We start from the raw sequence: 15388 nt of genomic DNA, 5'->3' as shown, positions 1-15388 counted from the left end.
AAACATATGTTATCTTAATAAACATAAATCTCACATTTTGTATGATGCTTTGCTGAAAACAAAGCTTTTTCATATACACTCTTTCCTGGAAGCTTCACCACAAATCTCTGAGTTATTATCACCATTTTATAATGGAGATAACCAGGGCTGACAGACACTAGAAAACTTGCCCGAACTATTTAGACAGAGCAACTGATTCCCAGATCTGAGTTCTCTCCTAAAGGGCCTGCCATGATGCCGACAGAGCACCGACATTAGTCAGAAGGGTGGTATTTGTAGGTCTCTTGACCTAGAATCTTATAGTGAGCTAAATTTTCACTCTAATCAAGAGGGTTTGTGGGCTCCTACTGGGATAGCAAGAATATTAAGATTTATCTTGGGAAAAAAAAATCCTAGGACATTTCTTTCTTATTCTGAACGATAACCCTACCTTGTTCTCTTGAAGCTATATATTGATTCTAGGAAGCAATGGAAAATTTGATCACTAAGGGTGAGGAACGATCTCTTCTCTCCATCTTTCTCACAGTGCATCCCTTTTGGAGTAAATATTCTGTGGGCTCTGCATCCTCCTATAATAAGCAAGCTTTAGTTGTGGTTTTTGGTGTTGTGATGGTTTACTGAAGTAAAATGATCATTCCCAGGTTTTATAGCTCTCTCTCCTACCTTGTTTTCATTTCTCCAAACTAAAAGCATTTACTTTAGGAACAGGATTTACACACCACTGCATCTACATTCTTTGGGTTGCAAAGACCTAGCATATTTTCAGTGCATTGCTTATACATTCCTCAGGCCACTCCTGGACTCATCACATTTGTAAAACTTGATTTCTCTTCTCTTTCTCATCTGAGAGCAGGTGGACCAAGACAGTTCTTTGGAGGCTCAATGAGTGATTTCTCCTGAGAGAGATACATCTCTCCAGTCTGCCAAGGAATGAAAAATCAGACAATCGCATAAATCATTTTGAATGCTGCCAAATAAATTCCACCAAATGCTACTGGCAATAATTATAGTATGTCACTGGGAAATGTGATTTTCTTCTAGCATCAGGCTTTACCTTGTCCTGAGTGCCATAGAAATGACAAAGAGAGGACACAGGCAGCTCTCTCCATAGCAATAACCGATTTCTCACGATCCAGGAAACGAAGGGGTTGAAGTGCTTTTTACCTTGAAACGTCTGGAACAGGATACCAGGGATTAAGTAGGAACCACTGGAATTCACGGCTCTTTGCTCACAGCACACTTGTCAACTACTCCCAACAATTAGGCGAAGTGGTGATTAAAGACCACCATTTTGTGGTAAGCAGGGCTGTGGGCTCTCGCTGAGGAGAGGCACAACCTGTTGTAGCTTACAAAGAGGAAAGCTCTCTGGTAAGAATGGAAAGTCCTGAAAGCCAGTATGAGAGTCTGCTCCCCGGGAGGCGATAGCATCCCAAGTCTTCTAGGATTTTAGGTTCAACCACAAGACTGTCTTTCCTACAAACAGGACCGGGAAGTCACATCAAAGGGCCGAGCAAAACCACGGGCAAAGCAAAGCCGCTGCGTGAACCAAGTTAAAAAGAAGACAAGGAAAGCTGCAGCATGGCGAGAAAAGGCAGAGACGCATAGCAGGGATGAGGCGGGAGGGGGGAGTCGAGCAGGGAGGGGAGAGAGGAGAAAGCCGAGCGCGGACGTCAGGAACAAAAGCTCCAGCGGAGTCTGGCGGAGGCGCTAGGGGAGCATGGGGTGTTTTGAATAATTATTAAAATTAGCGTGTGTCTGCGCCATCCTGTGGGTGTGGCGCAGAGCGGAGCGTAAACTCCAGCCGGGCCGGAGCAAACATCGGATTAGCGGCCGCAGCCTGCCAGCCTGCCGGGGAGTGCGGGGACCAGCGCGCGGCACGCCGACCGGCACGATGGCCTCGTCTCAGGGGAAGAACGAGCTGAAATTCGCCGACTGGATGGCAACTCTGCCGCAGAGCATCCACAGCATCCCCCTCACCAATTTAGCCATCCCAGGTAGGCGCGCGGAGGCTGCCGACGGGGCGCTCCCCCTGCCCCGCCCTGCATAATCTGCCGCGAAGTGGTAACTTGCCACGCCGCCCGAGGGAGGGAAACTCGTCCCCAGGGGTGGGGCTCCGGCCAGGCGAGCGCGTGCCTGGGAGCCTCGGGCCTCTGGCGTTTTGCAAACCTCTGGGGACCGTGGCGCGGCGAGGCAAGGTGACTGCTGTTGCACTGGGCTTTGGAAGCAGGCAGGCTGTGCGAGAGGGCTGGGGCACGGGGGTGCCTCGGCTCCAGGATCCGCCTTGAGCCCCCCTCCCACGGTTTTCCCCGCAGACTTGGGGGGGGGCGACTTCTGGGTCTGTGGGGTGACAGAGCGCGGGGAGCGCGAGCGGGTGTCCTGAGGGCTCGGCTCCGGCTCGTGGACCTCCGACTCCATCCCTGTCACGAAATGGAGCGGATTTGGTAGATTTCTCGGTTAGAACCTACCCGAGTCTTTCATATTGGTCCCCAGTCTCCTTTAAAGAGACAAAGCGCTTCCCTGAGAGCGAGGAAAGTTCAGGGACCCGCGGCGGCGTGATCACTGCCCTTGACCGGGAGCTGAAGGGAGCGAGGGGCGCAGGGCGCCGCTTCCTGGTCTGCGTGGACCCGGCGGGCTTGGCCGGGTGGTCACCGTCGGGATTCTGATTCAAGTGCTGTTGGCAACGTGTAGCGCCCGGGTCCGGAAAGCAACCCCTTGCGGACCGTGCGTCTGTTGCTCGGGACAGAAGCCCGGCGGGGGAACCTGCGTGAGCAGCGGCGGAGGGGTGGGATTCACAGGCAAACCAAAGGGGAAAGGGGAGTATGCGAGCGTCCAGACAGCCCAGAAGGAAGGAAGTCCGGGCAAAGCGAGGACGCGACGCGAGGGATCCAGAGGCTTCAGCATGGCGCGCGCGGCTCAGATCAGAGGACTAGGCGGGTTTCTGGGGGCGGGAGCGTGCAATAGCCCCTAACTCAGGTGTGCAGGAGAGAGGGATGTTTCAGGGCGGAGTAGTACGGTGACCGCTGGGGACACGGCCATACTTCGTTACCAATTTGACTTTTCGCTTGTGCTGAGGGTGCAGATGCCCGATTCTCCCAGGAGCCGGCTAGAGGGCAATTTACCCACAGGTAGTCCACCCCTGCCCCGAGCTCTGCCCGGTTATCAAGTTCAACCTTCTGGTCTGTCTCCTCTTGATCTACCCCATCCAGCGCCCCCTCTCAGCCACTGGAGGAAGACACAATAAAGAGGAAAGGGGCGGGGGGGGGGGGAGGAAGTGAAGGGTTCCTTTGAAAAATCCCAAAAAGCTCTAACCAGCAGCTCTGGAATTGATCAGTAACTCAGATCAATGGTCGTTAGTCAAGTGGATGTTTGGCTGCTGACAGGCACAGGCTGCACTCTGAGCACCAATCCCTGAAGGAAGGGTTTGTCGGTCTCCTTTTGCCCTTCTTCAAGAGGTAGCCTCCCAAGAGCCCAGGTATCTCCAAGGAAAAGACCACCCCGCTTCTCCACTGTGCACTTACCCTGCTACCTGGTTGAGCCTGGGGATTGCTCTTTTGAAGGAGACAGTAGAAAGTGCACAACTTTGTTGGCAAAATTTCACTCTTACTTCCACAGTTCCACGTTCCAATCGTCTTTGCTTCCTCTTTATGTGGTTTTTAGACAGTTGCTTTCATACGATCTCTCCTGAGCATTTCCGTACATATAGAAAGTAATAAAGGCAAGGACTCTGATGCCAGCCTTCTGGCAGGTGACTCGCCAGATACACAGGGAGTAAAAAAGCCTAAGTTCACATTGCTAGTTACGAGGGACAGTATGTCAGAATCTCTATTACATTTCTGTAATTCACTTTTCAAAACCCTCGTATGTACACCAGACCACAGAACGCTTCCCCAAACCTCATCAAGGAGACAGTGCTGCTACTACCATTAACTCCACTTCATAGATGTAAAAATTGCAGCTCAGTGAGGGCAAGTAATTTACCATCAGATCAGTGATCTGACCCCCAAAGTGGTCCTTAGGGAAAGTCTCCTAGGAATTTTCGAGGGAAATGCATTAGGGTTTGTATCTGGATGGCTCAGTAGCAACAGCTACTAACCAGGGTGAGGGGACAAGGAACTAGGCATTAGCAGGATACAGGGCAATTTTCCTTTTCTCCCCATGGGACAAAGTGAAAACCTGAGGTCAGAGACTTTGATATTCTGTTTGTGTTCCAGTAGAGGCACTGGGGGTAAGATTGGGAGGCTTTGCATGGGATCCATTTTGAGTATAATACTAAGAGGGGTTGTGGCATTGGATGCAGTGGGAATTTTCACTGCTTTCTCAGACCTTCTTAATATTATACTCAAAGTGACTCCCCTACAAAGCCTCCCATTCTTACCCCCAGTACTTCTGAGAAGAAAAAAAAACCAGCCATGTTTCACCAAATCCACACCCCTGAATTTCCCCCTGATTTTGTAAAGTCGGTTTGGTAGATCCAGATGTATAAAATCTAGGTGTAAAAATGGGTTTGGTACTTTTCTGCATTACTCAACTGTGAGAATTTTTGGAGGAAAAAAGACATTCAAACTTTGATAGAGAAGACTAATTGGAGACTATTAAACACTAATGGAATAATTGCCTTAAAATCATGCTAATAGCTTCCTGGCTGCTACATGTTTACTTGGCCAGTTGCTACAGCTTGAATTAAGTAATTATCTCCACCATTTAAAACCACTCCTGATGCACCATACAAGTGTTTCTGTGGAGGGGAACGAGTGCTCGGTCATCCTCAAAGTTCAGGTTTTCTTAGGTGAAGCAACCAGGGAGTGAAGAGCAGCTTAATTAAGAGGCCACCCATTTGGGGCAGCTGACCCAGATTCCCCAGGGCTAGTGCAAAGAAGTGATGCTTCCTGTCACTACAGACAGGTGAGAGAGAATAAACAGAAATGGAAGCAGGAAGACAAATGGTAAAATTCAGATGAAAGTGAGTGTGATGAATTTCTGGCATCTCTGCGGAGAGTTCTAACTTTATAATCATGGCGCCTCCAGAACATGGTAAAGAGACCCATCATGGGAGAAAGCAAGCTTTTTGCTTGATCTGGGTAAGGTGTTGGTGATCTAGGTCTACGATAAGGAGTCATTCTGTCCAAAATCTGAAAGATCAGGAAGTGTTTTTTATTCCACGGGAGGGTTCTGCCATACGTTTTCTGATAGGTGATGAAAATCTTCACATAATACAGCAAACTGACCGTGTAATAATGAAAGATTGGCCAAAATATTGTGGTATTGGAACTCAGAGAGAGTGTATATTTCCTTGGTGTTGGAGTTCCTGGAGAGGCTGAGACCTCCAGCTGACCCTAAAGATGGACCCCAGCAATCAGAAGCTCCTCACCCCTGCCCCTAGCCTTAGAAATGTGCATTCCACCCACTGTTCCCACAGCTGAAGCCCTTTCAAGGACGCTGCCTTAAGAGAGTTGAGTCGTTATTGAGACCATCTGGCCATGCACGTGACTGAACCCAGGCAAGGCCTCTGTATAAAGTCTTAAGATTCCCGTTGGTGCGTGCGAAGATCTACTCTTCTTGCGGCCACGCAAAAACAAGTCTTGCATGTAGGTTCCCTTGCTTATGAAACCTGACACCTTACAGCCTGGGGCGGCCTGCTTCTTTCTTTGGTCTCTTCATGTCCTCTGTGTACAGGGGTCAGTTTTTGAACTGACACTTCAACAGGAATTGTTGATTGTGCTTTAGATAAGGAACACAGAAATGCTCTGGAGATCAATAATCATACCTGATGATTTTGTTCATTTCTTCCAGAAAATGCCGATGGCAATGAAAAAGAGCAGTTTTACTTAGAGAAACTAGATGTTTATACAGCTCTGATTTCTGTGTTCTTATGTCTGCTTTTGTTAGTTTTTCATTTCTTTCCTCACAACAATCTCTTCTTCTTGTTGCCAGTATTTCTGGAGCCAGCTGTCTTCTTCCTTTTCTTTGTAACTTACTATTTCTATTTTGATTGGGATGAGACCATCTACAGGACAAATCTACAATTGGGTCTAATTGTACGATTGGGTCTAATCTTTCAAAAAGCAGAGTTGTTTTGTTTGTTTTTTTCCCATCATTTTAGTTAGGATGGTGATACAAAGTTAATCTTTGAGAGCAACCAAAAAGCAACAAAATTGTTTAGGATGAATACCTTTTTTGTGTTGCCTTTCCAGTTTCCAGTTTTGTTTTTGATTTTGCTGAAAAAGAAAAATTACGTATCTGGAACATCATTTATTCTGGGACTTTTTCTTGATGAGCTGAACTGAATCACCACCTATTAATATAAAGTGACACTGAGGCCATTTTACAGCTTACAAAATGTTTTCTCATGTGCACACATGTTTTCTCCATGTTCTGTCAATAAACCTCCAAGGCCTTGCTACTCACAGTTAGTCCAGGGACCAGGAGAGGTAGAAATGTATCTCAGATTCCACCCCTCAGACCAATTTAATCATAATCAGCACTTAACAAGAACCCGAGGTGACTTATATACACATTTATAGTTGGAAAAACACTGCTTTAGGGTAGCTCTAAGGGGATCCTTTATGTAAGTGGCAGAGCCAAATTTAAATATACATCTTTGACTAAGCTCTTTCTTTCGGACCATGCAGTCTATTTATGAGTGTTCAAATTTATAATCAGGCTTAGAGCCAGAAGGTGGGTATTTGACTCAAGGCTAATGGCCCAGGTTGGGAACACAGTGATAACTCATATTATAGTTCATCATGCACCTTGAACATAAATGTGACTTAATTGCTACCTAAGTGTTCAAATTAGGTCGCTGTGATAAATGTAAAACCTTTCCCCTCATTTCCTTAAAGTACTGCTATCAGCCATCAACAGCACTTAAATTCAGCCCATTTGGTGATGCTAGAGGTCGCTAATGGCAATTTAGGAAACATCCCTGTGTTGCATCTTTGTCCATTTGGTCTCATTCTTTGTTGTGTTAAAGGCCCAGCTACTATTGTTGCATTTATAGGTTACAGAGTCATTCAATTTATCTATAAGCTAAACTTTTCCATATTGCTCTTGAGTAAAAGTGGTATCATGAAGGCAAAATCAGCATCAGAAAGCCAGTAAATTGATTTTTTATTAAAAAGGAAATGACCAATCTTGCTTGTATTTGCAAACCATGCCTCATTTATTTGAAGCATGGTTGACATGGAATAGAAACATGAATGTGGTTATAACAAACTTACTGGAATTTTAGTTATTGAGCATAATCAGTGTTCCAAATGAGCTGACATTTTTAAAAAACCCTCAATTTGCTAAAATGGATAACACAATGTTTATATGTTAAGGCTTACACACTTTACCCTTACGAAAATTTTTCGTATCTTTACTTAGAGTTTCTCATACTTAATTCCAACCCTACCCAATCAAAATGGAAAGCGCGAATTACAAAGAAGAGGAATGAGACTGTTGAGTGCCATACATCAGCAGTAATATAGGGAATATTCGTGAGGGAAGGCTAAGAAATGAAGACACAAGGACACAGAAGGTAGGTTTTCCTAAACCCTGCCACCCCAAAGTAAAATCAGAATCATGTTAGAGTGTCCATTTTCACTCTTCCCAAGCACCTCTTTAGTGGACTTCCAAATAGTTCTAAAAACCTCTGGACAAATTCTTAAGTATGCATTATAAGCTGATTTGGGGGACTACTACATACATGGTGTCTGCCATTTTTCTTCCTTCCTGTTTTGGGGAAGCTTTGAGGAGTTGTCACTTTTGCTGATGAGACATCTAGAGGAACTGTGCTTCCATAATTTTTATACCTAAAATACCACTGCTGCTGGCAGTCCCACCAGGGCCCACGCTATGTCTGCAGAGACCCAACATTAAGGATGTTAGTGTGTAACAAGGGCCCTGGATTCCACTGTAGTCAAAGGCTCCCAGGGCTGGGTTCCCCACTGTGGAAGCTGCAGATGCCCACCTCTGCTGACCCTGTCTGCCATCCCTGCTAGAGCTATGAGTGCCAACACAGAACCCTTCAATCTTTTTGCCTAGGATGGATGTCAACAAAAGAGCTTTTTGAATTTATATTGATTCTTTTTTTTTCTTTTTCTTTCTTTTTTTTTTTTGTTGTTGTTGCACCCTTACCCTAGGACTCACATATGAGTTTATGAGGGCTGGATGGAGGATAATATTTAGAATAGACTTTGCTCTATACTCTGCATTATTCTCAATTTTAGCCCACTCTCTGTGTGCACATGTGTGTATGTACACACATATAGTGCATTTCACTACTTTTCCAAGGGACTTGTTTTCCTCCCCTCCCCAATAAGTAGACCTCTGGTGGGTGCTACCTAACTAATCCTATCTCCAGACAGGTCCAGGGTAAGAAAGCAGTTGGGGTCCATATTGTTCCTGGGGAGAAGCCTGGGACAACATAAATAGAGCCAAATAAACGGACATACCTAAAGTAATTGCTAACACCTCCATTATTTGAAAGCAGAATAGTAGCGTAAGAGATGTGCTCTGAGCCTTAAAGAAAAGGTTAAATCTCATGCATACATGCATATATATGCCCAGATTTTAACTATTGTTAATCAAAGGGGTCAGCTCTGCTAATCTAGAAATTTTTCCTATTACTACCAATGACACCGCCTCTTACCAAAAAGCATTAGTTTGGGCAACGGGAGAACATGTCACCTTAATGGGTACTCAAGGAACTTCTAGACACAAGCATTTGATACCCTCAAGAAGCTTATGTATTCTCTTATTTCTCCTTCTCTGTGTGGGTTAGGATCTCAGATTGGAGGCCAGAAAAGTATCTAAATCCTATATTCCAGAAGGCAGGGAAGAGTGAGAGAGAAATTTACCATGCTTCAGATGGAATTCTGCCAGAAGCTTTTTCTAGAGCCATATGCTTTTATTATGCTCTATTAAGAGAGGAAGATGGGTCAGGAAGAGGGGCAGAAGGAGATGGTTAAACGTTCTTGAGAAGCAGCCAGGATTAGTCACCTCCGGAGACCAGGTCCTGAAGCAGATGGCACATTGATCGTTAGATACGCTCTTGTTATGTCCCTATATTTCATCACAGACCCTGGAAATGGACAGCTCTGTTACCACTTTATCTTAAATGCCAGCTAATACTATGTTTCACATAGAATTCTTCCTGTGAATTAATTTTTAGGAAGCAGCCATGTTTATCCTTAGACAATGTTATAAATGATGGTTGTGTTCCTTGATTCACTTGGAGACTTTATTTCACGAAGAAAAGTGGACTATGATGAATGGCAATTTTAGTTGCCTACTAGGCTTTCCTGGAAGTCCCCTCTGGTTTGTGGGGTGGTAAAGAGGAAGATGCGCTTAAAGGCATCCTAATGGGCAAATGGGAACTCAGTGCATGTCTCAGGCCACACTCTCCTGTGGAGGGAGGAGGAGAAAGAGGAGAAGGAAGACCAGGGCTGTCTTTAGCAGAGTTAGCTCTAAACACACTCCTGCCGTGTCCAGCCCTGGGCTTTTCTCCAGGGGAGAGGTTGGGGGAAGGTGGTCAAGGGGATGTAAAAATACTGACTTGAAGGTTGCTAGAAGGGAAGGCTACAGAACTAAGTTTTGTTAGTCCTTATCACCCCCTCCCCTGCCATGTCCTTATTTCTCTTTATAGCTGCTCAAATTCCTTGGGTCTGGCATTAGAGTACCAGCCTTGAAAATGTCCTTAATTCTCTTATCTCACTTTTCTTCTGCTTACCTGGAAAAACTTCAACTCCGTCAACTTCTATTTTTTTTTTTTTTTTTTACCTATTCCAATCCCAGAAAACTTCAGTAGCTAAACATTACTGGGGTGTGGCAGAAGAAATTACACGGCCGGGATGCCTCAACTCACTAGAACTTTCTGACCACATCTCTTATTTCTTATCGCCATTAAATTCCTTTTCCTTTTCTCTGAGATAATACTTTCATATCTCTTCTTGCTCCTTAAATCAGCACTGCCTTCCCACCTCACCCTAAACTTATGACAGCACCTTATATTTTATATAAAAAATACGTACAGAGAAGAACTTCCTCGGTTTCCCACCATTAACCCAGCAACTTACCTGCATCTATTTCTGCATTTTCTTTATGTAAGAGAAATTCCTGGATCTGCTCCTCCCTAAGTCCACCTTCTCTGCTTGTGGCCTGGATCCCATCCACTCAAATCTCCTCAGAGTTTACTCCCAAATTCATCCCCTCTCTCTCGTGTCACTATTTTTCTCTACCTCTGCTGGATCACTCTAGTCAGTACACAAACATATTATTATTGCCCCTGTCTAAAAGAAAAAAAAAGCCCTCTGGCTCCATACCAGCCTTTCTCTCCACTGTGCTAGTTCTCTGTGATATTTGTAAAAACATCCCCTCTGTCTTGAAATTATTCCCTTTTCTCTCTCTAGCCCATGCTAATCTCATTATTTCCCTAACACTGCACTAAAATTGTTTTTATCAAGGTTGCTAGTGATCTGTGTTTTTCTAAAGCTAATGGTTAATTCTTTATCATCTTATTTGATCTTTCAGCATCATTTGATGTGTTTGACTATACTTCTGTTCTTTTTTTTTTTTTTTAAGATTTTATTTATTTATTTGAGAGAGAGAATGAGAGACAGAGAGCATGAGAGGGAGGAGGGTCAGAGGGAGAAGCAGACTCCCTGCTGAGCAGGGAGCCCGATGCAAGACTCGATCCCGGGACTCCAGGATCATGACCTGAGCTGAAGGCAGTCGCTTAACCAACTGAGCCACCCAGGCGCCCTATACTTCTGTTCTTAAACATGCTCTTCCTTTGGCTTCTTATGACACTTTTTAAAATATTGTGCTAAAAAACATAACATGAGATTTACCCTGTTTTTAAGTGTACAGTATTATTAGCAATAAGTATAGGGGTGTATAGCATACCTCTAGAATGTTTTCGTCTTGCATGACTGAAGCTTTATATCCATCAAATAACAGTTCTTCATTTCCTCCTCCCACCAGCCCCTGGCAACCACCATTCCACTTTTTGCTTTTATGAGTTTGACTACTTTAGATACTACTGAATGTAATATTTGTCCTTTTGTAACTGGCTTATTTCATTTACCATAATATCCTCAAGGTTCATTCATATCGTAGCATGTGACGTCTCCTTCATGGCTGGATAATATTCCATTGTATGTATATTCCACATTATGTTTATCTGTTCATCCATTGATGGACATTTAGCTTGTTTCTATGTCTTGGCTGTTGTGAATAATGCTACAATGAACATAGGAGTGCTGATAGCTCATGGATATCCTTATTTCAGTTTTTTTGGATAAATACCCAAATATGGAATTGTGAGGTCATATAGTAGTTCTGCTTTTTATTTTTTTGAGGAACTGCCATATTGTTTTCCTTAGCACCTGCATCATTTTACAATCCCACCAGTAGTAAACAGGGGTTCCAATTTCTCCACATCTTCACCAACACTTGTTTTCTGTTACTGTCTTTGATAATGACCATCCTAACAGGTATGAGGTAATATCTCATTGCAGTTGTGAGTTTTAATTTTCTTGATGATTACTGATGTTGAACATCTTTTCATATACCAGTTGGTTATTTGTATGTCTTTTTTTGGGAGAAATGTCTATTCAAGATTTCTGCCATTTTTTTAAATTGAGTAATTTGGCATTTTGCTATTTGGTTGTAGGAGTTAATTATATGTTGGAAATTAATCCCTTACAGATATATGGTTTGAAAATATTTTCTCTCATTTCATAGGTTGCCTTTTTACTCTATTGATTGCTTGATTGCTTGATTGCTGTGTGGAAGTTTTTTAGCTTGTGGTCCCACTTTTCTATTTTCCTTCTGTCGTCTGTGCCCTTGGTCTCTTATACCAGAAATTATTGCCAAGACCAATGTTTGGAAACCTTTCCCCCATGTTTTCTTCTAAGAGCTTTACTGTTTCAGGTCTTATATGTAAATCTTTAATGTACTTTGAATTAATTTTTGTATATGGTGTGAGATAAGGGTCCAATTTCATTCTTTTGAATGTAGATATCCAGTTTTCCCAACATAGTATTGAAGAGCCTATCCTTTCATCCTTGTCAGCCTTGTCAAAGGTCAGTTGACTATATATGTGTAAGTTTATTTCTGGGCTCTCCATTTTGTTCTGTCGATATATGTGTCTGACCTTATGCTAGTACCATACTGTTTTGCTTACGATAGCTTTGTAATATGTTTTAAAACAAGAAGTGTGAGTCCTCCAGCTTTGTTCTTTTTTCTCAAGATTATTTTTGCTATTTGGGTTTTTTTGTGTGTGTGTGTGGTTTCATATGAATTTTAGAGTTGTTTTTTCTATTTCTATTTAAAAAATCATTGGGATTTTGATGGAGATTGCAATGAATCTGTGGATCAATTTGGGTAGCCTGGGCATTATAATATTGTCTTCCATCCATGAACAGGGGATGTCTTTCCATTTATGTGAATCTTTAGTCTGTTTTACAAATGTTTCACAGTTTTCTGAGCACAAATCCTTTACCTCCTTGGTATATTTTATTCTTTTTAATGCTGTTATATGGGATTGTTTTCTTAACTTCCTTTTTGGATAGTTTATTTTTAGTATATAGAAATGAGATTGATTTTTGTATATTGATTTTTGTATCCTGCAACTTTACTAACTGCATTTATTTGAACAGTTTGTGTGTGTGTGTGTGTGTGTGTGTGATCTTTAGGGTTTTCAACATATTAGATCATATCATCTGCAAGGTGGACTCATTTTAGTTATTTCTTTCCTATTTGAATGTCTTATTTTTCTTGCTTAATTGCTGTGTCTAGGTCCAGTACTATGTTACATAGAAATGGTAAGAGTGGGCATACTTGCTTTGTTCCTAAGAACTTTCAGCTTTGAGTATGATATTATCATGGACATTTCATATATGACCTTTTTAATGTTAAAGTCATTTCCTTCTATTCACAGTCTGCTGAGTGTTTTTAACATGAAAGGGTGTTGAGTTTTTGTCAAGTGCCTTTTCTGCATCTTTTTAATATTGAACTATCCTTGCACTCACTCTTGGGTTAAATCTCACTTGGTCATGGTGTATGATCCTTTTAATGTGCTGTTGAATTTGGTTTGCTACTATTTTGTTGAGGAGTTTTGCATCTTTAATTCATCAGGGATATTGGCCTGTAGTTTTAATTTCTTGTAGTGTTTTTGTCTGGCTTTGGCATCAGAGTAATGCCAGCCTCACAAAATGAGTTTGGAAGTGTTACTTCCTCTAAGTTTTTGAAGAGTTTAAGAAAGATTGGTGTTAATTCTTTCAATGTTTTGTAGAATTCAGCAGTGACGCAGTCCGATCTCTGGCTTTTCTTTGTTCAGAGGTTTTTGACTACTGATTTAATCTATTAGTTATAGATTTGTTCAGATTTTCTGTTTCTCATGATTCAGTCTTGGTCAATTGTGTGTTTCTAGGAATTTATCCATTCTAGGTTATACAGTTTGGCATATAATTGTTTATATTAGTCTTTTTAAGTCCTTTTTATTTCTGTGGCCTCAATTGTAATGTCTCCTTTTTCATTTCTGATTTCATTTGTTTAAGTCTTCTCTTTTTCTTATTTAGTCTTGCTAAAGGCTTGTCAATTTTGTTTACAATTTTAAGAAACCAACTCTTAGTTTCATTTTCTATTTTTCTATTCTAAATTTCATTGATTTACTCTCTAATCTTTATTATTTCCTTGCTCCTACTAACTTTAGGCTTAATTTGTTCTTTTCTTAGTTTCTTGAGGGTCTATAATTAGGTTATTTGAGACTTCCTTCTTTTTTTTTAAGATTTTATTTATTTATTTGAGAGAGAGAGTGAGAGAGCACACGTGCATGTCCGGGAGGGGCCGAGGGAGAGGGAGAGAGAGAATCTTACATAGGCTCCATGCCCAGCACATGAGCCTGATGTGGGGCTCGATCTCACAATCCTAAGATCATGACCTGAGCCAAAATCAGGAGTCAGATGCTTAACCAACTGAGCCACCCAGGCACCCTAAGACTTCCTTTATTAATGAAGGAATTTATTGCTATAAATTTCCCTCTTAATAATGCTTTTGATGTATCCCATGTGTTTTGGTGTGGTGTCTTCATTTTCCTTTGTCCCAAGATATTTTCTAATTTCCCTTTTAATTTCTTATTTGACCCAAATTAACCAGATTTCTTATTGGTTATTAAAGAGTATATTGTTTCCATGTATTTGAGAATTTTTTAGTTTCATTCTTTTTTTTTTTTTTTAAAGATTTTATTTATTTATTTATTTGACAGAGAGAGACAGCAAGAGAGGGAACACAAGCAGGGGGAGTGGGAGAGGGAGAAGCAGGCTTCCCGCCAAGCAGGGAGCCTGATGTGGGGCTCGATCCCAGGACCCTGGGATCATGACCTGAGCTGAAGGCAGACGCTTAACGACTGAGCCACCCAGGCGCCCCTAGTTTCATTCTACTGATTTCTAGTTTTATTCCTTTGTGGACAGAAAAAACACTTAATGTGATTCTAATCTTTTAAATTCCTTGAGATCTGTTTTGTGGCCTATCATGTGATCTGTCCTGGAGAATGTTCCATGTGTGCTTAATAAGAATGTGTATTCTGCTGCAGTTGGATGGAACATTCTATATATGTCTGCTAGGTGCATTTGGTCTATAGTGTTCAAGTTCTCTATTTCCTTATTGATCTTCAGTCTGGATGTTCTATCCATTCTCCAAAGTGGAATATTGAAATTTCCTGTTTATTTCTCCTTTCAGTTTTGTCAGTGTTTGTTTCATATATTAGGTACATGTATATTTATATGTATATAAATATGTATATGTATGTGTGTTAGGTACATGTATATTTATAATTTGTATATTTTCCTTGTGAATTGACCCTTTGTGGTTATATAATGTCTTTCTTTGTCTCTTGTGATAATTTTTGACTTAAAGTCTATTTTCACTGTTACAAGTATGGCTACCTCTGTTCTCTTTTGGTTACCATTTATATGGAATATCTTTTTCAATCCTTTCATTTTCAGTCTGTCTGTGTCCTTTAATCTAAAGTGAGTCTCTTTTTTCAATAGCACATTAAAAGGATCACGCACTATTATCAAATGGGTTTTATCCCTGGGATGCAAAGATGGTTTAACATATACAAATCAGTAAATGCGATATACCACATTAATAGAATCAAGGATAAAAATCATCATCTGATCATCTCAACAGATGCAGATAAAGCTTTGACAAACTCAATGCCGTTTCATGATAAATTCTCTCACCAAAGTGGGTATGCAAGGAACATACTTCAACATAAAATAAAGATCATGTATGACAAAACCACAGCTAACTTAATACTCAGTGGTGAAGCTGAAAGCTTTTCCTCTAAAATTAGAAACAAGGCTGCCAACACCAACCATTCCTATTGAACCAAGTATGG

At 41.8% G+C, this 15388-nt stretch overlaps 1 protein-coding gene across 1 annotated transcript in view; it reads left to right on the top strand.

Moving 5' to 3' along the window:
• The first annotated feature begins 1646 nt into the window (after positions 1-1646).
• The window catches only part of LOC118006536 (PI-PLC X domain-containing protein 3), a 162261-nt gene continuing 148519 nt past the window's right edge, over positions 1647-15388 (top strand). Inside the window, exon 1 of the mRNA XM_034999217.1 lies at positions 1647-1994. Within this exon, the coding sequence (XP_034855108.1) occupies positions 1892-1994 (103 nt within the window). The 5' untranslated portion in view covers positions 1647-1891. The remainder of the gene's footprint in view (positions 1995-15388) is intronic.

The sequence above is a fragment of the Mirounga leonina genome, unplaced genomic scaffold, assembly GCF_011800145.1.
Source record: "Mirounga leonina isolate KUSES-001 unplaced genomic scaffold, KU_Mleo_1.0 Mir_97, whole genome shotgun sequence".
Taxonomy (NCBI): Eukaryota; Metazoa; Chordata; class Mammalia; order Carnivora; family Phocidae; genus Mirounga; species Mirounga leonina.
The sequence above is the reverse complement of the archived record's forward strand: the minus strand, read 5'-3'. Positions and strand labels throughout refer to the sequence as shown.